Source organism: Phyllostomus discolor, chromosome 5, assembly GCF_004126475.2.
Source record: "Phyllostomus discolor isolate MPI-MPIP mPhyDis1 chromosome 5, mPhyDis1.pri.v3, whole genome shotgun sequence".
Taxonomy (NCBI): domain Eukaryota; kingdom Metazoa; phylum Chordata; class Mammalia; order Chiroptera; family Phyllostomidae; genus Phyllostomus; species Phyllostomus discolor.
Window position 1 is genome coordinate 12,916,153 of NC_040907.2, and position 25,309 is coordinate 12,941,461.

Genomic DNA, 25,309 nt, shown 5'->3' on the forward strand with positions numbered 1-25,309 from the left:
TGTCAAAATGCATATGGCTAACGGAACTCTCCATATTAAGCTGTTGCTCAACGTGACAAATTCCTAACCAAAAAATATCTTCATGGAGGGAATCGACATGCGAATGCTATACTTAGGTGGTAAGTTTCAGGTTACAAATATAAGATCAATACCCAATAATATGGTATTTCTGGTGTAACGGAAAATAACGGTGTGAGCCCTGGCTGGTGTAGCTCAGTGGATTGAGCATGGGCTGTGAACCAGGCATCGCAGGTTCGATTCCCAGTCAGGGCACATGCCTAGGTTGCAGGCCATGACCCCCAGCAACCGCACATTTATCTCTATCTCTCTCTCTCCTTCCCTTCCCTCTCTAAAAATAAATAAATAAAAAAAAAGAAAATAACTATAATTAAAAAAAAAAAGAAAATAACGGTGTGAGAGTCACGCTCAACACCTTGGTTTAGTAAAGAGAGAACGAGCAGCGGTGTCAAGGAGGGATGCACACGGGATTCTAAGGAGCCAAAACTTGAACTTGAAATGGAACAAGGATGGGGTGAAGGTGACACCGCAGCGGAGCGAGAGGCTGTGCTGGTCGGGCCCCTCCCGTGCCAGGTGCCCTCGCCACAGCTCATACAGCCCCGCGGCCGGTCCCCGGGACGAGCCTGGGAGGCAGGCACCATCGTCTGCAGTTCACACGTGAAGAAGCGGGGCCTCAGACAGGCCTCGACAGATGAGCGTGTGGAACCTAGAGCCCAGCTGTCTGGGTTCGTCCTCCGCTCTCTCATCACAGGCTGTGTGACCCTGAGGCAGAGTCTGAACCCCTCTGTGCCTTGGGATCTGGAAAGGGGGATCATCGTAACAACGACACGCACGTCACAGGGTCGGCGTGAGGATTAAACAAGTTAACATTGTCTGCTCGACCCCACAGGCACTTCTGTAACATCAATTAGCTCCTGTCTGACTGGCCGCCTTCTACACAACTGCTGAGTTCAACAGTGACAGCAGTTGAACGTGCCAGCAGTTTCGGTCCACAGGTGACTTTTCTCAGGCACGGTATCTGGAAAAGCAAGTGTGGAAGGACAACCTTCAGCAAGGAAGGAAAAGCCCCGAGCTCAGCCGATGCCCCCACAGGGAGCTCGTCAGTGCTCCTTCACGAGAACTTGAGGTGAGCCCCGGCCCAGGGGCCCCCTCCCCGCAGAGGCACAGCCCGCTGTGCGTTCCTCTGCACTTCTGGCAGGTGGCCCTTGCTCTCGGCTCACCACCCTGCGGGCAGCCCCGCTGCTCGGAGCTCCTGACCGTCTGCAGGGTCTCGGGCCACAGCCGGAACGTCCCCTTCCCGCCAGGCAGCCTCCAGCCATGCCGTGGGATCTCTCGAGGTGCCAAGGGTTGTTTTACGAGCGTTTTGATCACAAAGTTACACATCTTTTTAAAACTGTGGTAAAAACACACCTCTAAACTGTACCATCTTAATCCTTTTTAAGTGCGCAGTTCAGCAGCACGAAGCTCGTGCAGACCCTTACGCGACCGCCACGGCCACCTGCCCACAGATTGCATCTTGCAAACCTGGAACTCCGCGCCTGGGGAACAATAGCCTCTCCAGCTCCACCCACCCGGCCCCCGGAAACCAGGACTCTGCCACCTCCTGTGAAGTGGGACCCTATGGTGTTCGTCCCTCTGTGGCTGACATCACTCAGTGTGATGCCCTCGAGCAAAGTGGCACAACTTGTGAATGGTCTGCTCCAGACCTATTTGTCCCGTGTGTCATTATCTTTAATTACTTTTTGTCCTGTAATTTTACAGAATGCGAAGTTTCGGGGGGACTACATGTGTCATGCTATATATAGCACAAGCCCCTGCATGTGTGAATCGCTTAGGATGGTCCCTGGTGCTTAGCAAATAGTCGGTATTAGCCATGGCAATCGCTACTCAAGGTCTCCCAACAGCAGGCCTGGGCCTGTCCAATGCCAAATTCTGGTCCCCATTCCCTTGAAAAATGGCAAAGACGAAGAAAAGTGAGAGATGCACTATAAAGGCCTTCCCATGGTAAGTAAGGTCAGTCGGTCTACATCAGCTCGATCTAAGCTGTTGGTACCCACCTCCGATATCCTCAGCGACAGAGGCAGCCATAAAAACCCTCCACTTAGCAGACACTGAATTTGCAGACGAGCTTAAGTGACTTTCCTGAGGTCACACAGTTAACTAGTGACCGTGCAGGCCTAAGACCCAGGCGCACTCCTGCGTCTGGTTTTAAAGGGTAGCTCAGCTGCTGGGGAGCAAGCAAGGACCGCAGAGGACAGAGGAGGGCAGCTCCCGCAGGCAAGGGTTTGACAATGGGGGGGGGGGTTGGCTTGTATCCCCACCATGACCCAGTGAGGACTTCCCAGAGCAGGGAAGAGTGTGCCAGGCGGGGGGTCCTATAGTGGCCGCCCCACCTGCAGTGAGACAGACTGGGAAGGGCCCTGGACTGGACTGAGAAGACCCGGTCTTTCTCTAACATGGGGACAGCCACCTCACCTCCCACTCTAGCGCCAGCTGCTCTGTGCCTCTCTGGGCAGCTTGCTCAACAAGCCTGACTCTCCTTTCTTCCCGGCAGGAGCCCCTTGAGCAGGCAACCTCTGGGGCTCCCCCTTCCCACTCCTGTGGCTGCCAAACTTGGAGGTGTTCAGGTGAGATGGTCCAAGACGGCTCAACACGTAGAGCCACGTGCCTGCATGGCCTGCGGGCAAAGACCCCCAGGAAACCGGCCGAGTTTACAACCACGTCACTGCTTACACAGTTAACACCGACCGGGCATGGATATCAGGAGAAGATAAATAAATCTTCATGTACTCAACACAGGCCTGTTCCGTCAGGGCCGGCAGGTGATCTGTGCAAGCAGATTCCCACAGCTCTGAGACAGGGTGTGTCGAACCCCGGGATTTTCACACTTCCGTCTCTATCCCTTTAGAGAACGCCTCACTTAAACACGTGTGCCTGCGCCCGTCTCCAAGGAGGTGGCTGGTTTAACCAACGAGGACATTCCACTGTGACTCAAACCCTTGGGGCTCACGGAGGAGCTCTGTTTTCCATACCCACAGCCAAAGGATGCTGCGGGACACCAGCTGACCAGCTCAAGGGGGCTTGCGAAGGGGGAGCGAGCAGGAGGAGGCCACCAGCCTTCATCTCAGTGGGAGAACTGAAAGGGATGGGGCTCTTTCCCAAACACCTTTCGGTGCGGAAGGTCCTCGAAAGGGACGGGAGGGCCCTCAGGTGCCCTGAGAACTGTCTCCAGAAGGGTGTCTGGGTTCAGTGCTCTGAACTCAGGCTCTGCTGGGGGCTGGTCCGGAAGCCCCGCGAGCCTACAGGCCCACTGTGGAGGCTGGAGCTCCACCAGGGGTACGGGAAGGGAACCAATGTCCAGGTACCAAGTCTCTGTGCAAGGGTGGAACGAATCAAACTAGTTTAGTGCTGGAGACGTGGGCTGGGATCACCAGTAACAAAGGCATACTACTAACAATAATTACTAAAATATATTTGAATTGCACATAATGTTTTGCAAAATGAAACCCCATCCTTTGCTTCCTCATAGCCTCTTGCAGCCCCGTGGGCAGGCCAGGCAGAGGCTCGTATCCAGGAGACAGGCGTCGGGGAACCAGAATGTCTTTAAATGTTGGACACAATGACTTTATATGTGTGAGTGCCCACTTCTTTGGAGAGACGCTCCGCAGTTTTCAACCTGTTCTCAAAGGACCCTGTGACTTCACGTCGTGAGGGCAGGGGCTGCCTTGCACTCATCCCGGCCTGCCACACCGCAGGGGTGAATGCAGGAGCAAAGCCTCACTGTACAAAGAAGGAAGCCAAGGCTCAAAGAAGGGGTTGTGTGATTTGCCCAAGGTCACACAGCTGGTGGGGGGCGGGGGCTGGGCCAGAGCAGTCTCCTGACCCCGCCCAGGGCTCGCAGCACTCCAGGCTGCTGCCTCCGCAGAAGCCTGCCCCACCAGGAAAGCTAGGCGCCTGGAGGGAGGCTCGGACTTTCCCTTTTTTGCTCGTAAGAACGAACAAAAGCGATGGTGATAGGCTGCCCGGGGGTGGAACTTGAGAGCCAGGCTGGGGCTGCTGTGCCCAGCACAACTCTGCCTTCTCTGCCCTTGCCGGGGCGGTCCATTGGCGCCGTGACCACTGTGCGGGGCTGAGGAACGGCCGGGCCCCTCTCGAGCTGAGAACTGGGCAGCTGGAGCAAACCAAATTATGCTACACAAACGGCATCTCCTCGGGCCGGCCTCAGACTGGAAAAACAGTGCCAGATGGCACCCGACGCAGGCTGCTGATTTTCCTGACAACCCACCCAGTGCCGCTCAGCCTGACGCCGGCTTCTCTGGGGACCTGGCGGGCAGACGGCACCCAGAAGGCGGCCAGGCTTTGTGTGGGCCGCACCTGCGCCTGGGACACCCAGTCTGGCTGGCTCCCGCTCGCCCATTCACCAGACTCACCTTCCCCGACTCTCAGAAAGGGGAGGAAGTGAGCCAAACTCTAACGCATGGCAGGACTTGGCTGCTCAGAGTGTAGGGAGGAGACATTTTAGCTGCATCCCTACACAAGTGGCCTACACATCCTCCTCAGGGGGAGCAAAGCCCAGCCAAGCATTCCTGGGTGATGGTAGGGGACAGGACGATTGGCTGAGGCCACTTTGCTGGTTGCTCTGTGACCCCGGTGGGGGGGCCTGGGAGAAGGCTGGACACCAACACCCCATGAACTGGAAAGAAGGAACTTGGCAGGCCCACTCACAACCTGCAAGTCCGTATCAGCCACCAGGGGGCAGCCTTTCGCAAAGGCTGCGCTATGGAGGCGACTCTGCTTCTCAGATGGGTTACACTGAGGACAAAAGGCCTCTCAGTTCTGCTCCAAACCTGGTTCCATCTCCAGGAGGCCACCGGGGTCAAAGCAGGAGCAGAGCTTCAGTCAACCAAGCCCAGCTCCCTGGCCACTTAGGAGCCTCGTGGCCTTGACCATGTTCTCTAACCTCCTGGCTTAACAAAGGGTGAAGTGAGGACAGAACCCACCCCTGACATTTACTGTCTGCTGTGTACCCCCAGCTCGACCAGCTTGGTGCTGGGGAGACTAGGAGTGCCCAGCCAGTGGGAGGGGTCGTCATGACCCCCGAGTCTCCCCAGGCAGATGCTGGTTCAGACAGGCTGCTGGAGTAGGTAAGCGACTAGCTTCGGAGCCATGGCCTCCAGCAGGTAACTCCTCCACCTCTCCGGGCCTCAGTCACTTTCTCCACCTGGGAACCGGCTGTAACAACCAGCCCTGCTTCACAGGGGTGTTCCGGGATCTGGCGAATTGGGTGTTCAAGCCCCGCCCGGCGCCCTACGTCCCGCAGCCCCGTGGCTGCCCCAGCTGGAGCGCTAGCTACCTGCAGTTCGGCTGCTGTCATCTTGTGGTAGATGAGTTCCTCGTCCCGGCGCTTCTCCTGGGGGATGGTGATGTTGGCCAGCGCCGTCTCGAAGTCCAGGATCTGCTGCATCTGGGGCCGCACGGCGTCCTCGCCCCCTCCGCCCAGCAGCTTCCCCAGCTGGACCATGTAGTTCAGGTACCCCGTCAGCACCTGTGGGGCCCAGCACCCCCCATCTGTCAGTGGCTGCTGCCCACTGCCGACAGGACAAGGGTGGCAGGGCGGGGCAGGAAGGGAAGGGCTGGGTGCTCTACCCAGGAACCCAGTGGACACCGGCTTCCAGACTTGTGTCGGCAGTGAGCTAATTCACGGGCTTCCCAGGCCCTCGGGGCAAAGACCAGAGGTCCTCAAATGGACTGGTCCCTGTTATCCCGGGCCACGTCCCCTCCTGCATGCTGGTCCCATGAGAGACACCAAGGGGATTGATATCGGTCAGTTCCTGGAACTCACTCTTACTGGGCTGTCCTCCTCTGGGCCCCCACATCTGAATTAGGTCTCCAGGTTACTTTCTCAGCTCGTCCCTCACTTAATCACAATTTGTCATCATGCCTCTGATTGGTGGTTAGTTTATTAGCATCTGTCCCATACTAGGCCCTAGACCCCAGGGGGCAGGGACCAGGCTGCCTGGGTCAGCACCATCTCCCCAGCATCAGGCGCTTAGTAGGCACCTGCTCAATACAAGGGGCAACGATGAACGGAGAGGACCAACCGCAGGTGCAGTGTGCTGGGGCATCACGGGGTGCAGTGCGGGGGTGGAGAGGCGTGGGTTTAGGGTGGGTGGATCTGGACGTGAATCTCAAGTCTCACCACCTACTGGCCAAGTGACCTTGAACAAGTCACTTCTCATCTCGGAGCCAAGGCCCGGCCCCCACAAATGGCAATGGCTGTATCGCTGCATCTGTCCAGGATGGGGACAAAGGACACCTGTTCCCTGCCTAAGGTGTGCCTGGTGCCTGAACGTGAAACAGCCTCACTCTGAAATGGGGACATGTGACACCCTGCCCTGCCAGGGACTGCGTGTCCCTATCAGGTAAGTGACACTTCAGTGTCCCTCTGTCTTCAGAGACCTGCACAGGTATGAATACCCAGGGGACACGGGGGGCAGTGGCAACAACAAACTGTGGAGAGCAGTGGGCCGGGGGAGGAGCCACCACTACCTTGAAGAAGCCCACTCACCTTCTCGTTTTCCGTTTTGTTCAGGTAAAAGTCCCTGGAGGGTAAGCCCAGGCCGGACTGGTCCACCTGGCGAGACAGGTGGGAGTGAGAGGGAACCCCGTTGCGCAGGCACTCAGCACGGCCTCCACCTGCCCTGGGACGGCTGGCGCGGGGCCCCAGAGGGCCAGCTCGGGCCCCAGCAGGGGCACGCCCCGGGATGTTGCCATACACGCGGGGCCGCCCTCCTGCCCGTATCCGTGATGGACCACAGATGGGGGCTCTGGGCCCCTCCGAAGGGTCAGACAAAGCCTCCCTCCTCTTCCGACGCCCCCAGGCCCAGCAGCCCGGCTCTGCTTCACGAAACGCCTCCCAGGATGGGGCGGTGGTTCAGAGCCACTCACAAGCTGTGCAACCTTGGTTAAGTTACTAAACCTGTCTGATCCTCAGGTTCTTCCTTTGGGAAATAGGGAGGACACATGTAACCCTCAGGGCTGGAGGAGGATTGCAGGAGAGAGTGTTTGATGAGTGTGGGCAGGTAAGGGGGCCAGTTCCCGACAGTCACTACCAGAGCTTCCGGCCACACCCCGTCGGACCTGGAGTGGGTGTTATTACAGTTCATTTGATTGATAAAGAAATTGCAGCTCAGAGTGGTTGAGGCACTTGCCCAAAGTCACACAGTGAGTGAGTGGCAGAGATGGGCAGCAACTTAGCCTTCATGACCTCCAGGCTGGGACAGGTTCTGGCAGGAAGAGACCGACTCAGAGCCGTTCCAAATGGAGCTACAAAGGCTGGAGGCTGGGGTGGGGGGACCGTGGCTCCCGCTGTGCCTAGGGGTTGACATCACTTTTGGATGCCGGTGACCAATCAGGACCCTGGAGACTCGTGGTTGCTACAGTGACCTCACCTGCCTCAGGAGGCAGCCTGCCCTTTTGAACCTTCTTGCCTTAAAGGTCTCCTGGTTGGGAGCCTCCAGCAACAGCCCAGGCTCAGAGACCAGAAGCCTGTCTGCCAGCCAGGGCAAGTCCCCTCCCCACCTCAGTCCCCTCCTGCCCCCCGCCCCAGGTCAGCACTTGCTCAACTCCAAACAGGCCCTGAGGCCCTGGCCCTTCTTCCGGGACTCCGGTCGAGCTCACCTGGATCACATTGCTGTTGGAGCTCTTGGAATCGGCGCTGACATAAACGGAGAAGAAGGGGGAGGTGCGGTAGTGGGAGGTGACCACCTGAAGGATGTCCTGGAAATTGTCCTTGTTCCAGGGCCCTGTGATGTTCCAGCCCCCAAGCTGTGCGGAGGGAGGAGGGAGAGAAAACGGGGAGGTCACCAGGTGGCAGGGAGACACAGGCGCAAAGTGTGTTTCCATGGCTGGCGTGGTCTGCGAGCCTGGAGGGGCCGCCTGACCTCTCTGAGCCTCAGAACAAGTGAAAGGGAGGGGTCTTCATCAGGGTTTCCAACCGGCAGGCCAGAGACCCCGGATGGATGGAGCAGAGGCGGGTCCGAGATAAGTGGGCCACCAACCCACACAGCGGCTGCTCCCTGAGAGGCGGGGGACGGCGAGGGAAGAAGACGTCTCTCTCTGGTACGCTTTATTTTTGCAAACTAAGTCACATGCACGTCATTCCTCTTTAAGCCTAAAGCTCTATTTTTAATAAGGTAGACAATCTATAGTCTGCTTTAGTTTCTCTCAGAGTTGGGTTTTTCAGAATCTCCTTCGTGTTCCCTGCGTGGGCACACGCTGGCACGTGGGGGCCTGTGCCAGAGGGAAGGGGCCGTACAGTCCCCGGTGCCCGCGGCCCCTCCCGCCGGCCGAGCGAGGAGGCGGGGCCCAGAGGGAGCACAGGGCAGCTAGAAAACACCCATGGCCACCCTGTGTGTGTGCCAGGCAGCCCGGCCAGGGCTGGGCAGCCCCCTGGGAGTCCATCCAAGGCATCCAGGAAGAAAGACTCTTTCTCCTGCTCGGGAGGACAGGGAGGCCCTGGGTCAGTGGGCGGGCTCTGCTTCTGGCCCAAGACTTTCTGTTGGCCTTCTGGAACACACCCCTTGCTCTCGCACAAACACACCCGCTGAGGACAAGGAAGCGGCGGGAGAGAAAAACATGTTCTCTGTGGATACGGCCCGTCCCGCACACAGGTGCACAGAGAGACCCACACGCGTGACAGACACGCACCACAGATGCTGACGCCCACGCCCACACCAGTGCACGGACACTCCCACCCCACGGGGAGAGGAGCACGCGTGCACACACGCACACACAGCCGGGGCCCGTGTCGGGGGACAGCCTCTACCCTCTAGGGGTGACGTGGCTGCAGGTGGGAGGTGTCCGGCCCCAGCAGCAGCTGAGAGCTGGGACGACAGGGACCAGAGGGGCAGGCGGGCGGCACGGGCCGGAGGAGCTCACCCTCTCGATCAGCTCCATCAGCGGCTTGGCCTTGAGCTCCTCGATCCTGGTCTCGTTCATACACGCACGGTAGTACACCTGGGCCTTCTTTTCCGCTTCGCTCACGCTGGCTGTGGAGTTTTCTGGAATGACAAGGGATGGCAGTTTGCCACACGCCCCTCTGTGCACACGGGCGGCCTTGGGTGGTCCTTTCCAGGGCCTCGGTTGTCAGGCGTCAACGGAGCTGGGCCTCTGCCTGTCGGGGCAGCAGTGGGGAACTCACACCGGGCAGGGGTGCGCCCGCCCCAGGGCAGAGCCCGGCAAGCTGGCGGCGCTCCCCGCTTTGAGATGACGGCAAAGAGGAAGAGTACGTGCCGTGTTTCTCCCCCTCTGGCGGTCGGGTCCGCAGCTGTGTCCCTGGGTTGGCAGCACGGGCCGCCCAGCAGGAGGACAGTCTGCTTTCCCTGCCGGCCCACTCAGGGCCCTGACACCCGCCCGGTGGGTGGGACAAGGGCCCGTCTTGATTTTGGGATCCCAGGTGGTCTTCCCGGTGATGCAGACAGGAGCTGGGGGGGAGCCTCAAAGGCTTGATTCATCCTGAATTTACTTCGGCTTCTTCCCAGAGGGGCCGAGCACGTCCATCAGGCTGAACGGTCGACGCAGGAGCCGCCTGCCGTTTCCTTTCCCAAACTCAGGGGGCAGCATCTCAGCCCCTCACACTGCGACACCGGGAGACTGTCCCTTTCTCCCTGTCCTTAGGGCCCTGGCCTAGATGCCACCTGTGAGGATCACGCTCCCGTGTGTGTGAAAGCACAGGGTGGGGTCCCACCTGCCCCCCAGGAAAGGCAACCACTTCCTGCTGCTCGGGTCACTCACAAAGGCCCTACTATGTGCCTGGGCTCCTGTGCCAGAGCCTGTGTTTCAGAGCCCCGCTCCACACCCTGCCAGGGTCCCTGATCTCCTCAGTTCCCTCTGTCCAGCCTGCTCCCCCCCCTCACCCCGGGGTAACGCCTCACTGCTCCGGCCAGTATTCCCCATGTCACTTGTCTTTCCTCCTTTGTCCTTCCCGGGCCTGAGACTCCTTCCTGTGCTTCCTTCAAAGCCCACCCCCGACCCCAAACCCTACCTCCTCCACGGAGACTTTGCTGGCAGAACGTTCCCCATTCACCCACCAAACAGACACCAGCTGCTTACTCTGTGCCGGCTCTGGGGATGCGAAGGACAACACCCCCAAGCTCAGGGGAGCCTTTCCAGCGTGAGGACAGCAAACGCGTCACGAGAAAGCCACCCAGCTCTTCTGCGTGAGACCCTGCCCAACTCTCCTCCGCTCCAAGACCCCTCTCAGGGCACATCTTTCCCAGAGGTTCACTCACGAGGGCTCTCAACACCGGGCTGGGCACCAGGCCTCACAGGATGAAAAGGACCTGCTCCCCACCGCTGCGGGGCTCAGGCCTGCCAGGGAACACTGACGTGCAGACAAATGACCGTCAGACACCGAAGCGCCTCGATGAATGCAGACGATTCTGGGACCCAGAAGAAAGCCACACGGGCGGCTGGGGCGGGGCCGGGGGTTCCCCAGAGGATATCCTGTCTCACCAGGTAGACATAAGGGGAACAGGGCCCTGGGTTTGGGAGGAGTTGGAGAATGTGAGGAAAAAGCAAGGGAGCATTAAAGGGCATGCAGTTTGGAGAAAAAGAATCCATGTGGCGTAGCCAGTCGATACAAAAGGTCCAAGTCAGTTCCTGTCTGCTCTAATCAGCTTCCCCAGACCCTGACCTCAGGGCTTCCCACTCCCCAGCTCCCACCCTCCACGGCATCCCTGTCCTCACTGCTGCCCCCACCTGGCTGCAGGAGGGGTGGCGCCCTGAAGAGGGAGGGGGCAGTCTGAAGGGTGACTTGGTAGCACAGGTTCAGGGACCGCAGTTATAAGGAGCTGGGGGACGGGATCCACAAAGCCCTGGAGGCCACAGGCCGCCACTGCCCAGCCCTGGCAACACCCGCCCGCCTGGCCCCTGTGCCCCACTGGAGGCGGGGGAGGGGGACTTCCGGAGGGGAGAGCAGGGACCTCTCCCTCCTCCTCAGATGGACGCAGAAGGCAGCACACTGGGGAAAAGCAAAGGGGTGTCCCCTGCCCCTCCAGGGGCTGCGTTCCTAAGACAACACGGCCCAGCAGCCAGGCTTCCTGGAAGGGAGAGCTCCAACCCTCACTGTTTGCCAGACCCTGAAGCCCCATCTGGCTGGCTGGCCACATCGGGCTCCAGCCATGGCCCTGAAATGTCAGGGCCAGAGTCAGGGGAGGCACGCTGCCATAAGCTCTGGCCCTTCCCTCCCCCAGTGCCTCAAGGCCACCAAGATAAGAAGGAAGGCTCCAGGGACGGGTTGGCTGTGCGCATTGCAGCCAGCTCCCCAGCACCTGTGTGCAACCCCGACTGGTCCCTGAATGACCATCACTAGGAGGAATGGGAAAGCACCCAGCCTCCTCCTCTCCTTCACCGAGAGGCTGCCCCAGACAGGTTCAATGTCCCTTCCTCCGAGCTCCACACCCTGGGTGCCCCGTCCACTCATCTTCCCACAAATGTGATTAAGCCTCTGTGGTCTGGTGGCTGCCGGGCTGAATGTGGGGGTTCTGTGAGCAACACAGACACCAGTCACCCGCGCAAGGCCTGCAGCCGGTGGGTGAGGCAACTGCCGGCCTTCTGATGGTCCCAAAGGCCTCTGATCCCACGGTGGGGCGGACATGGTGAGAACACACCAGAGGCCGTGGCAGAGGATGGCCAGGGAGGCCCGGCCCCCTGCCTGGGCTCTTGGGGTGAGCTCCACGTGGAGCGGACGGGGAGGCTGTGCGCGGGCTGCCTCGCCCACTGGTCTGAGTGCTGATCGTCCCGGTCCCCCCAGCACCGGCCAGGCACACAGCAGCCCTCGGCACTGTTTGCTGGAAGCAGAGCCCGGGGCCTGCGTCTTAAGGAAGGACACAGCACCTGGGGACCGAGACGGCGATGAGGCGGGTCCCAGCTGCGCCCCAACACAGGGAGGAAATGAGGCAGGGGGCGAGGCAGGGGCAGGAGGGAGGGTCCCAGCAGGAGTCAGCATTCATACCACCTGCATTCCCACGCTGACGCTGGCCGGGCCAGAGCCCAGGAGAAGGGAGGGCCCCTCCACCGCTCCCTCTGCCTCCGTCTGGCTCACGGAGCCCACCCACGGCAGCCCACGCTCCCAGCTCCTCACAGGGCACCTGCTCCCTGGCAGGCCCCAGGGGGACGAGAGTGAAGCGAGACGGCCAGATGGAAGGCCACTGCACCAGACCGTGTGAGCGGAGAGGGGGCCTGGGCCACGCGGCAGCGGACAAGGGGCGAGAAACAGTGGGAGCAGGGCAGAAAGGAGTCATGTGTCCTCGGCCGGGCAAGAGGTTGCTGCTGAGATGCCCGTGGCTGGGGACGGCAGGGCTGGCAGCGGAATAAGCCACTCAGATTTAGGGGTTCTAAGTCAGAGACGCCCGGTAGGCATCCCAGTGGGCCCCTGGCTGGGTGGGCATCTACAGAGCTGTGTCTTGAGCTCCTCGGGGTCCGAATAGACACCGTTATATACAAGCTCTGTAAAGCGGCCCAGGGGGCCCCAGACCACTCCTTCTCAACAGTGGCAATATTGCCCCCGGGGGGTGGGTAATGAATTTGTAGGGGGCAGAAACAATCTACTCTTTCTACCTCTACATACAGCACACAACAGTTATACAGTATGGTTTTGGTTCGTAAATTTTGGGAGGGGGCACTAACAAAAAAGGTTGAGAAGCCTGGTCCAGATGATCTGGGCCCTGCTGCCTGCTGCCTGCCGCCTGCCTCCGGCTTCCCCTCCCTCTCGTTCCCGCCCCCAGGCCCCGCCCAGGGCCACAGCGCTCACGGCTCCTTCTACCTGCCACGCGCTTCCCTTCTCATCCACACGGTCTGTTCTCTCACTAAATTCAAGTCTCCGCTCAAATGCCCCCTCCTCGGCCTCCTCCTCTCTCCCAGGCCCCGCCTGCATCCTCCTTGATTTTCTTCAAAGCTCTAACTCTTCACAACCACATTTTTCACTTACTTGTTTATTTGTTTATTGTCTGTCTCCCTGCTGGAATGTAATTCCACAGGAATTACCGTCTTATTCTTTACACAATGCCTGGTACCCCTCGATGTCTGGCGCATAGTTAATGTGCAACGTATAACTGTCGGACGGCTGCATGGATGAGTGAGTGCATGCTCTGGGAGCTCCACAGAGAGAGGCATCCATCACTACGGCCTGAGGGAGGATCGGAGTGACATCAGCCATGGGCTGTTTTCCCTTTAGGAAAAGCTTAGTTTCCTTTAAGACGCCCTTGCCTGGGTTTACGTCTCAGAAGAAGGTTCCGCAGGACCAGGCAAGGAGGAATCAACTGGGGCACCTCCCAGGACTGAGTTGGGGCCACGTTTTGGAGATGGTGGCACTGCCAGGGCCCCAGTGGCATGGAAATAACGTGGCAGCCCAGGACGAGGCCACAGGGCTCCCGACCACCTGGGCACTTCCTTCGAGGGGCCTCGAGTTCCAGAAACTTCCTCAGCCACTTCCGCAAAGTCCCAGAGAGGAAAGGCAGCACATCATATAACTGGCCCGCTTCTTCCTCTGGGAATTTTTACTGGAACAGCCTCACCCAACAAATGCCCAGGGAGCTGGGCGGCTGCAGAAGCAGGGGTTGCCGGGAACTCGGGCCTGGAGAACGGGGTGGGGGGCTCCACCCCCACCAGGGCAGACCCAGTGTTTGTCTTAGATAAAACCACACACTCGGCTCGGACAATCCCAGCCCTCACGAGCCCCATCCTGTGAGGGGGTGTGCGGAGCTGATAAAGGAGGTTTCTTTTTCTGCAGAAGAATCAAAAGAATAATAACGCCATCACCGTTTCCTGGTGCCTCCGCGGGGCCGCCTGCGCTGAGCTCTCTTCCTCACCACACTGGCAGGCCAAGGGGCATGTTGTCACCCCATTTCAAGGAATCTACCCAGGGAAGCAGAGCCGAGGGGCAGCCGCTGGAATTTGAACCCGAGCATTCTGCAGCTTCCCCGAGAAAATGAACTACTCCCTTGGCGGGCAGGCGTGGCTGCGCGTGGGCGTCGTGCAGCAGGTCCCACCCGTGGGTGTTAGTGTCATGCCCGATGTATAGGCATGAGGTCAGGTGCCTTGCCCAAGGTCACCCGAGTGAGCGGCTGAGGCTGCCAGCAGGAGCCGGAGCTCTCCCTGCTTCCCTTGCCTCGCCTGCAGGTGGGCTCAGAAAAGCAGAGGAAGGCCCGAGCAATCCGGCCGTCGCTGAGGAGCCCTGGACACCCACTCCCATCCTCGGATTCGTCCACCCATTGGCCCGTGTACCCACTTTCCGGATGGGAGAGGAGGGTCCACTGCGGCAGACCCCGGATGGGGTGGGAAGCATTTCCTGGAGCTTCCGGATTGCACGGGAAGACAAAACATTAGAGAGGAAACACTGGAGAAACAAATCAAAATAAAAATCACAGGGTGGCACAACTAACGGCCAAGTCCCTGCCGTGAACGAACTCAGCGCCACTGGCAGGACTCTGCGTGTGTCTCCGGGAGGCCGGCGTCGGGGGCAGAAGAGAGGGAGGCCGCTACCCTGTTCTCCCTCTTCCCGGAGTCTGCACTGCTTGCACGGCTACAGGCCGGCATTCATTTGTGTGTGTGTGCCTACTAATCTTATAATACAAGATAAAGTAAATACGACAGGTACACAAAATGCAGTTGTGACTCAAGCCCGGAGAGGCCCTTCAGGAGCATAAAGGAGCAAACTGACGAGAGAAAAGTCTCGCAGGATTGAAAGGGGGCGGGGTAAGTATTCAGGCTGGCAGAACAGTCCGTGCTAAAACCACAGGCCGGAAAGCCCAGGGCTAGGCCCAGCCCACGCGGTGATCTTTCCCCCTGATAAAGTCAGGCCACACTCTCTGTCTCCTATGGGGACAGCCCAAGCTGGCAGCCTGGGGAGGCGGCAGTGTCTCTTGGATGAGGCATCCGTGTCTCATGCAGATAAGGTCCCTGCCCTCCAGTCAGCAGGCTGCAAGGACATGCCACGGTGGCACTTGGCCCAGTTCAACCCACCCGCTACAGATCTGCCTGGATTTCCTCTGAGTGGGTTAGGGTGACTTCACTGTTCAGAGGAAGGAAAGGTCTGCCCAAGGTCACAGGCGAGCTGACGGTAAGAGCTGTTTTGCACAGTCAGCTGACACAGCCCTCCCAGCACTCTGAATGCCCGCTCTCCTGCGTCCACCGAGGGGAGGCTGGCCCAGGCCGGCTTGGGCAGCCTGGGCTGCCCCCGCCCGTTCTGACCCTCCGTCAGTCTCAGCTCCCTCCTGAAGCTGACCCCTTTGCCTTGGGGCTGTGAGCAGCTTGGCTTCGAGCCTAAGAATGCACTGGCCCTCACTCCTGGATGTTTTTGTCACCCACTCACCTGCCTCCTGCCTTTTCAGGGCTTTCCAGCTACCAAGGCCCACGGGTGAGGGGCCATTTCCAAACTAGTGCCCAGGAAGGGACCTGGAGGGAGGTGACCCCAGGATGCACCTTCTGGGGAGGTTCTTGGCCAGTGTGATGTGGGGGTGGCCCCAGTGACTGTGTGTGTCAGGCTTGGGCTGGGTCTCACCCAGCCTGGAGAGCTCAATCAGACAGCCATGGGGGACAGGGGTCTGGCGAGTCATGGTGTCCCCTCTGAAGGCTTTGCCTGGTGAGTCCGACTCGGGTGAGTCGGTGGAGAGGGCACGCAGGTTTGAAGCCTCGTGGGGCATTCCTGGGAAATACATTTCCTTTGTATCTGTGAGACTTATTGGTAACATAGTCTATAAAATGGGCAGAAATAGCTTATGCCATGCTTTTTTTTTCCAAGAGAGAGAGGAAGGGAAGGAGAAGGAGAGGGAGAGAAACATCCATCAGTTGCCTCTCGTAAGGGCTACAGCCGGGGACCAAACCCGCAACCCAGGCACGTGCCCTGACAGGGAATCAAACCGGCAACCCTTTGCTTTGCAGGATGACGCCAACCAACCGAGCCACACTGGTCAGGGCTGCTGTGGCTTTAATAAAATTCAACTAAACAGCCCAGCACGGTCATGGCCACGCCCCGCACTTCCTCTCCTGACAACTGGTGCCCATCAGCACTTCCATAAGAAGTAAAAGCAGAAGGACTTACTCTTCCACCACCTGATTATTCCTTGGACATCTCTCCTCATGCTCCGAGTTAGTTCCCACTTCACAGGTGAGGAGCTGGGGCCCTGAGAGGCCCAGCAGCCTTTCTGCAGTCGCGAGGCTCGTTGGGGAAAAGTCGGGCAGGAGCTCACCTGCCGCCCCGAGAAGGGCGGCTCCGCTGCGCTGAGAGCATTCACTAAGTGCCTGGCTCTGGGCTAAGCACTCCGACCACCACATGCAAGTCAGATCTCATAGGACCGTTGTGTGGTGGGGGCGCGGTGATCCCCCTTTCACAGATAGTGAGAATCAGCTGGAGAGAAGCTGGTTCATTTGTCTGAGGCCACACAGGTGATGTGCCAGCATGCCAGGGCCGCCTGCCACCAAACTCCTGCAGTATGGCCTCCGGATACCCCCAGACCCTGGCCCTGGGCAGGGGCCTGAACACAAGGCTGGCTACTGCGTGCCAGATCAGGGTAGCTCCCCACCCACACCCTGACCTTCAGGGACAGCTTGGTGTAAGGCCAGGACCTGAGACTGGAGGCCACGCTCACCGGCCCTGCCCCTTAAGGCGGTGGACTCAGTCCTGGCAGAGCCCCATGGTCCTCCTGGTAAGACACAGCCCCAGAACCAGCAGGATCAGGCCCCGCAGGCACCATACACAAGGGCCGGTTCGGGCCTACCTGGGGAGTGAAAGCACCTGCCAGCACCTCTCTGGCTGGCCACCTGCTCCCCAGGACTGGGGCCCCTCTCCATTCTCACTGGCAATGTTATCACTGGCAAAGGCACCTAACTTCTGTGAGCCTCCGTCTCCTCACCTATAACGTGGGAACCACAGCGCCTATGTCCCAGGGAAGCTGCGAGGACAGAGGCGGTGGTCGCATAAAGAGCCTTGGACAGTGCACAGCCTGCAGCAGACACTGAACGAATGGGTGTCCGTCTCTTTCCCTCTCTGCTTCGGGCCCACCCTCGCTGCCCCGAGCTTCCTGCGGGCCTTCTCCAACAGGCACCCGTCCCTGGTACTTGAGGGACATGGTGAGGACAGGGGAACGGACACATGGCCAGAATCCAGACGAGTCCCAGCTCTGCCACCTACTAACCTACCTGGAGGACCCGTTTCCTCATCTGTCAAGCGTTTCCTAGCTTCTACCCCACAGGAGCAAATAGGATGACATCTTAAAAAAAACCCCAAAACCCAAAACACCCCTCTATAAACTCTACAGTACTGTGGCAAAGGTCAAGGGTGAAAACAGCACCACCAGCATAAACAGAGCCACCGCATCAGGCCAGGCCGATTCAAACAAAGCACTGTCCATGTATTTTCCCATTTAATGTTCGTAACCTAAAGGAGGCACATTCCCACTATACTGGTGACAGAGGAGGCCCAGAGAGGTCATACAAGGGACTCAAGGTCACACAGGAAGTGGAAGAACCAGCACGTGAACCCACAGGCACTAGTCCATCTTGTCATCCTATCTGGACCGTTCCCTCCCTCCTAGCAGTGCTTGCCTAGCTCCAGGCTGTGTCTTCAGGAGCTGGGGAAGGGGTGTCCCCGAGTTCCAGTCTGGCTACCACGGACAGACTTGCCTTTTACGTTTCTAGTTCTGACGGGAAAGGCTGTGCCCCCTTTCAAAGGCACCTGGGTGGCACAAAGCAGGCAGGGCTCTGCTGTCCCTGACGCAGAGCGGCACAAAACCTCCAGCCACCACCCCGTCCGGCTCCTTGGGGCGGCAAGCAGGAGGCTGTGCTAGTGAGGAGCTGCCACGGGGCCTGCCCAGGGGCTGCCGGGGGCCAGGAAGAAACAGTGGGGCAGGTGGGGGGTTCAGCGTCGCCCCCTGGAGTGGGAAAGACCTTTCGTCTAAAAGACGCAGCTGCCTAAAGTTCCTGACTATCAAATTAGAATCTTTTCCCGTCTTTCAGAAAACCTTCCTGTAGGACGCTTCCTGTCCCTTTGCAAGGACGCGTCCCCTTTTAGCCATCTTTTCTTTTACCTACTTTTGAGTATCTTGGGGGTTTAAAAAAATGAAGTGAATAAGTATTTGTAGAATCTAAGTTCTCTCACTGATGGATTAAGTGACCAGCTTTTCACGATCTGACCTCTCCCACCACTGAGGGTCCCGGGATGGGGTCAGCAGGAGAGGGAGATGGCTAAGGTCTCGGCCGCTGAGGGTTCAGGCCAGGACCCCCCCGTGTGACAGCACCGACTGCCGTGACTTCACGTGCGGGGGGGTTCAACGGGCGGATGTTCACTCAACACACACTGTCCAGGGCTACAGCTGCAAACAAGACAGACGTAGGGTCCTAACCACGTGCAAACCACCAACACCAAGGTCACCTAGAGGTGCCGAGGGCCTCACAAGGGTCAAAGGGAAGAGCTTCGGTTAGAGGCTTCTCACGTAAGCCCCGCTTCTTGGGAGGCCAAGGAAGGCTGCTGCCCACAGCGAGCAACTCCCAGATGGACCACCCTGACAGCTGCTACCTGCCCACGGCCCTGATATCCGGTCTCGCGTGCTTGGCCCCGATTCCCTGTGCTCACAACTTGCAAAAATCGCAACCAGTACCAGTCACCAACTAAGTCGCAGCTTGAAGCCACAGAAGCTGGGACCACAGCCGCCATGTTTGCGCATCTGCTGGGTGCACTCGTGCCGTGCTGGCAACTCGCCCCTCGGGCTTGCTGGTTCTCAGAACTCTCCCGTTTTGCAGATGAAGACACTGAGGCTCGGAGACAAGTAACTTACTCGGGACCACCCAAGGGACGGGACAGGCATTCTCACAGTTTCACCGACTCCAAAGCCGATGATGGTCTTCCCACTCTGCCAAGCTCCTCCTTTGACTGGCCTGGCCAGGGAGGACCTGCTGACCGCCCTCCTCTGCAGCCCACTCAAGGGTCACCCTCGCCCGGCGCTGCTTACCCAGGAGGTGTTTGATGATGGCTTGGTTGTGTTCCCAGAGGTTGCTGAACGTCCCCCAGCGTGAGTGGCCGTCAGGCACGGGGTTGGCTTTGATCCAGCCACCGCAGGCGTAGGTGAAGAAGTCCTGGCAGGGGTCCACTGTGGGGTCCATGGAGCTCAGGATGGAGCTGGTCACTGAGACGCAGGCCTGGCTGAGGCACACCGAGGGGGCTCCTGGCAGGGCACAAGGACAAGGGGCCAGTGAAGGGCGGGCAGGAAGGAGGCTACAGGACTACACAGCACAGGTGGCCCGGGGCCCCGGGCTGCCATGCCCCACCCTGGCCGTGACCAGACAGATTTGGAGCTGGACGGCCACTAGACCCCTCCGGAGAAGTGATCTCAGTAGATTTACTGTCTCCTGGCTTATACACTAAGTCTTCTGTTCAGATGCCTAAAATCCTTTCTGTGGTTTTGAAATACCTTGAACCAAGATGTTTCTCTTAATGAGTCCTTCCCTCTACAAATATTCATTGACTTTCTACTACTTGGTATTCAGCAAGTTCAGTCACTCATCCATGCATTCATTTGTGCAACAAGAGAATGACTGCCTCCCAGGTTCTTTGCCGAGTGCAGTGTGTGTGTGGTGAAGGGTACAGAAGTGAAGTCCTTCCCTTCAAGAGCTGAGAGCTTAGCTGGGGATACACACGTTATAGAGGGAAAGTCAGAAGAGAACAGGAGGAGAAACTTCTGTCACTCCGCAAACATAAGCTGAGTGTGTTTAGTATGTGGCAAAGGGCGGCAGACATCACGATGCCAGGGCTTAGGGAGAAAAAAGACGGTTAGAAATCGAAGGAAAGTATGAAAAATCATTACCACTGAACACAAGGCAGGAGGGTGACCTCGATGAATCCTAAAAAAACCCCCCCAAAACAAAAAAAAAACCCACACAAAATGAAACAACCCTAGGAAGTCATTTTGCTTATGGTCAACTTTTATATAGAGGAAGCTGAGGCACAGAAAAGCTACTAAGCAGCCTGCTCAGGGGCCGATGGGATGTAAACCCCACCATCTGTCAGCTGCTTCTGCTCTGGGCCTGGACTGGCGGGCGTTCTCCTGGTGAGGATCCACCCCCCAGCACTGCCACATGGCGGGGCGGCTGCATCTGTCAGAGTGGGCTAACAGGGGGTGGACTAGGTGCAGGTGAGCAGTGGGCAGGGCTGCAAATCCTACCAGTGCCCCCGAAACACAAGGAACACAGAAATCAGCTTCTTCTGAGCTGGTTCTCACACATGTGGGTAGAGGTTACCTTGAAGGCAGGAGGCCAGAGGCAGAGGATGGACCCCTGGCTCAAGGTTGATCGGTGGGCGCTAGCGAAGGACCCACACTGTGGGCAGCCTCCGCTGTGGCCCAGCTCGAGGCAGCCAGATGCATCTGACACTGAAGGGGAAAGAGGCCAGAGGTCCAGGCCAGGGACTGAGGACAGGCCCAGTGGACTCCTCTGTTGACACAGCTGTGCCGGCGACACCAGGGACTGTTGACTGAACACAGCCCTGCACCAGGTACCTCACGCACATCCATGGTCTCATTCGGGACTCAGTACAAGCCTCAGATGCAGGCACGATGCCCTGTTTGAAGATAAGGCAGCTGAGGCTCTGAGCGAGGGGACAAGGTCACCAGCTGCGCGGCAGAGCCGACACCGAATCCGGCTCCGTCCTGCGGCAACTCCCATGGCCCGCCGGGGTTCTCCGCCTCCCCTCACTGCCTCTTTGCTGGCCACACCAGGGGCTGCTGCGGCCCTTCTGCTGAGTCTGCTCTTTCCCCAATACAGGGAGGAGTGAGGCAGGGCAGGCAGACATTGTGAGCTCCCAGGCCTGGGTTCGAATCCCAGCTTTCTCCTTCTGGCTGTGGGCCTCTCACACAAGTGACCTCATCTCTCTGAGCCTCCGTCTTACCCTCTAGAAATGAGGAACAGCAGCAGGACCTGATTCACAGTGAAATGACCTCCTGACAGCTGGGCTCAGGGACGCGGCTCCCTCAAGTCCTAGGGTGCAGGGCTGCCAGGCCACATTTAGAGAGCAGAAAGAGCCGGCTGGCTGGGGCAGCGCTCACCTCACTGGGAAACAACACCGGCCAGCGGGGGCTGGGTGGCCTGCAGGCTATTAACACCTGATGACAAATTCAATTCGAGGTCCTGCAGGTGGAGCAAGGGCTGGGAGGAGCTGCGTAACCACACAGAAAACAAGGTGACTTTATGTTGAGGTAATTACTTGTTTTGAGACGGCTATATAACAATTACAAATCATGAGCCATTAGGCATGAAAAGAGAGACAGGCGGCGGCAGGGAAGGGGCACCAGGTTCCGTTTCTCTAGGTGAGGTCGTCCTGAGCCGGGCTGCGCGCCCCGCTCCCCACAAGGGGAGATGCCAGAGCCTTGACGGCAGGTGGGGGTGGGGAAGGAGAATTTCCATTGTCGTTCAAAAAAGCCTATTCACTATTATGATATAACTCCGTATTTGGAACAGGAAATGAATACTTATTGTTTCTGTACAACAACCTACAGGAAGTAAAGCCTGACGAAGTCTTGGCTGCTGGAAATGCCAAAAGACAGAGTGTAAGAGGGTGATCGTCAGAGGGGGAGGTACATCAGAATCTGTGTGTGTGTGTGTGTGTGTGTGTGTGTGTGAGAGAGAGAGAGAGAGAGAGAGAGAGAGAGAAAAATCTGTGTGTGTGTGTGTGTGTGTGTGAGAGAGAGAGAGAGAGAGAGAGAGAGAAAGAGAGAAGGAGGGAGGGGGAGGGAGAGAGAGGGAGATTGAGGATTAGTCTGAGTTCTCCACTAAGCACCAGCTCTGCTTGGCACAGGGCAAGGTCCCTAGGTGGTGCTTAAGAAATAATTTTTGATTATTCAATGGTTTATAGATCCTTTACCAACTGTTCTTGGCCCAGCAGGTGCTTAATGCATATTTGATTAATTGATTGTTTCCAGACCCCTCGCTTAACGTCAAGGTCAACAGTCAGGCTCCACCTCCCTGGGGAAGCCTTCCCTCACCCTCCTCCTACTCTAGGCCCCTTGGCCGCCCGGGCCAGATGCAGGCCAGAGCACACATGAAACTGTGTCTTGGCTCTCTCCCCGTCTACCACCCCCACTAGAGAGTGAGCTCGAGGGTAGGCCCGGCATTTTACTCGCTTTACTATTTCCTTTGCCCAGTATTGTGCTTGCCACCTAGAAGCTGTCCAACACATTTCCTGAATAAATGAATGAGTGAATGAAAGAGCTTTGTCCGGCACTTGGCCACCACCTGTGGAGGCAGAAAATATTTCTTCCTTTTAGAACGTGCATGGTCACTCGAGAAAGCAGGAGCAGGTCCCAGATCTGGGTCCCAGACGCTTGTTTGGACAGTACCTGGTCTTGACACTGAGTAAGACATTTCAGAATATCTTCTGGGAAAAGTTACTGTTTGTTTTGCTGCTGCTGTTTGCAAAGCACCTGCAAGTTTCTAGAAAGGAGGGTGCGGCAGGAAGGTGGCTAAATGCATGTGTAAGTGCCCAGACATAACTCAGAGGTGAGTCTTCCAGAATCCACAGAGAATTTGGTGTGTCTGGCCTCATGTTTGCTTAGATGTGGCCGGCGCCAGCCCCTGCTGCTGGGTAATGAGGTTCCTGTCAATATCCGGGGTGGCTGCTGTGTGTCCACCGGGCCCAGGCAGCTGATGAAAACGCATGGGTTGGCTCAGGGGTCACCTGATCCCGGCCAAGCTCCACCCAGAATTCCTTGCACCCAGGTCGAGGCTGGGAGAACCCTTCTATGTCCCTGAGAAAGCTGGGGTCCGGGCAGAAGCAGGATTCTGTCCCGGGGGACCCCTCCATGGCTCAACTGCTAGGAGCCTCCCCATGGGGGTCCCTTCTGGTTTCTGGTGGAGAAACACCTTGGGAACTCCCGGGGCAGTCTCAGGGCGACACTGGCTGCTGGAGTCTCACCCTCTTCCCAGGCACACGGTCGGGAGCTGGGCAGATGAAGCTGGGCAGGGCCTGCATCCCCCGGCGGGTGTCTGTTCTGAAGGGGAGCTGATGTAGGTGAGGCCTTTCCTCACAGGCAAGATGGCGACGACAGGACAAGAGTGACCAGTAGGAAAGGACTTTCCCAGCTTTGTCCTCCTTTCTGTTCCTTTGTCCATGAAGTCACCGATTTATTCAGTTTGCAAACCATCTGTGCACACCTTTGGCATTCAGGCATTAGGCTAAGTACACATGGTTAAGGGTCTGGAAATCATTAACTAATTAATCAAATGCACACCTAGCGCCTGCTGAGCTGGGCCTCGTGAGTAAAGGACCCGTGAACCACGGCGGCACCTGACACAGAGGGAGCACCCATTCAATGTTCGAGGAATGAATGCACGCACGAGCAGACAGATGCTGGACACAGGAGGGATGTGAGGATGACGCCGACAAAGTCCTGCCCCTGCCCGGGCCTGCCAACTTCTCCCCATCCCAGCCTAGCACGGCCACCCCCGAGGACCAGCAACTCCGCAGGGCAGGCGGCGCTGTGAGGCCTGGGGCCACGCTCCCAGCCCCTGCACGGGTTCACATTCTCCCCAACGGGACGAGTGACCGAGCGGGTGACCCAGTCTGTGGGGTTGGGCCCTCAGAGGCCGTTCAGCCAGGTGGACAATCTGCCACCAGAAAGCAAGGCACTGGGCAGAGGGGAGTGAGAGACCCTGGAACTGGCGGGACCCCCACCCTCGTTTTCCTGGGGAAAACCACCCTTCCCAGTTCCAAAGTGCTGGCCGAACACGGAGGCCCTGCCCACAGGGACCCCATCACATCGCCACTCGAGGTGAGAGAGACAGGCGGTGACAGAGGTCCACAAAGGTGAGCTGGGGCACGGCCGGACAGCTTTCTGGGAGGCCTGACGCACCCTGGGGTGCACCCTGCACCCCAAAGGCAGGCAGAGCTGGGCCCCGGGGCCCGATGGCCTGTGGCTGACTCCAGGCTCCCCAATCCCCGCTGCAGTGACCTCAGGAAAGTCACGCAGTCTCACTGCCTCCGTTTCCTCACACGTAAAACGGGGCCAAAAGTAACCAGACATCACAGGGCAGCTGTAAGGCGGGCACGAGATGACGTCTGTGGAGAAGCTGTGTGGTATTTGGTCCATGTAAAATGTTAAGTACACAGAAGCCATGGTGGCTGTTTTGTCAGAACTAAGGATGCTGGGCAGTGCCAGCCTGCACGTCTCGTCAGCCCACACCCCCTAACAACAGCACCCACAGCTGAAGCTAAAGAAGTCCTGGTGGGCACCATACATTATCTCCGATCCTCAGAGCCAACCCCCAAAATGGGCATCGTTTGTCTTTAAAGTAGAGAGGACACAGGCTCTGGGAGATTAAGTGACTTGTCCAAGGTCACACAGATGGCAAGTTGCTGGGCCAGGACGCAGACTCATGTCCTTCTGACTCCAAAACCTTCCCAGCGCCCACACCGCCCACCTGCCAGGTCTCAGGCTATCTCAGCAACCCGAGCCTGCCAGGCTAAGCTCTCTCCGTGACCCTGGAGGCTGGTCCGACTGGAGCAGGGAAGCCCCCTTGCACAGGGGGACAGAGCTGAGTCAAGCCCACAATGAAACACAGAGGTACCTACTTGTCCGGTACTGGACGCCCAGCACTGCCACACAGGCCACCAGTCCTGCTGCGAGAAGTGCCACCAGCACCACCAGCCGCTTCTCCACCTGGGTCAGCGTGGCCCAGCATCTCTGGCCACTCCGGGGGCTGTGGAAGTTCACCTGCAGGGAAGGAGGAAGGAGGGGTGGGGAGGACGTGAGCCCCGGGCCCCCCTTCCCCGGGAGGAAGGGGCTCTGCGGCAGGCCCAGGCCCCGCGGGGACATCAGGGCAGCCCTCCTGCCTCGGGGGTGGTCTGGTTCCCACGGACTGGGTCCTGGTCCAGGAAAGGAACCGCCACCCTGCTCAGCAGCTCAGATTTGCTCCAAAACTTCAGAGAGTCAAGTAGCTCAGCCCAGCTGGGCTTGTATTTTTTTGTGTCACCCGATATGGGTAGAAGGAAAAAAAAAAAACCAGCTTTTCCCTGTTTTTCCAGTAAGGAGTTCAAAAAAAAAAGAACAGGATGTTTGGACTTGCAGGCATCCAGTGAGTGTCCAGCTGGGCTCTCCTCAAAGACCCTGCATCCACCGGCTGGGACAATATATCACAGAGGCGACACCGCGACGGCTCACACTTTCCAAGCGCGGACGTCATCTCATTTCAGCGTCAGCTCATTCAACACCCACAACCCCACGAGGGCTATTATTAGTTCTCTTCT

At 58.2% G+C, this 25,309-nt stretch overlaps 1 protein-coding gene across 5 annotated transcripts in view; it reads right to left on the reverse strand.

The window, feature by feature from the left end:
• ECE1 (endothelin converting enzyme 1) overlaps nt 1-25,309 on the reverse strand; it is a 97,041-nt gene that overhangs the window by 17,407 nt on the left and 54,325 nt on the right. For all 5 annotated transcript variants that reach the window (XM_028512082.2, XM_028512083.2, XM_028512084.2 and 2 more), the window contains 6 exons: nt 24,635-24,776; nt 19,026-19,238; nt 8,959-9,080; nt 7,699-7,845; nt 6,587-6,652; nt 5,372-5,563 (listed from right to left, as the gene is read on the reverse strand). In XM_028512082.2, the coding sequence (XP_028367883.1) occupies nt 5,372-5,563; nt 6,587-6,652; nt 7,699-7,845; nt 8,959-9,080; nt 19,026-19,238; nt 24,635-24,776 (882 nt within the window). The remainder of the gene's footprint in view (nt 1-5,371; nt 5,564-6,586; nt 6,653-7,698; nt 7,846-8,958; nt 9,081-19,025; nt 19,239-24,634; nt 24,777-25,309) is intronic.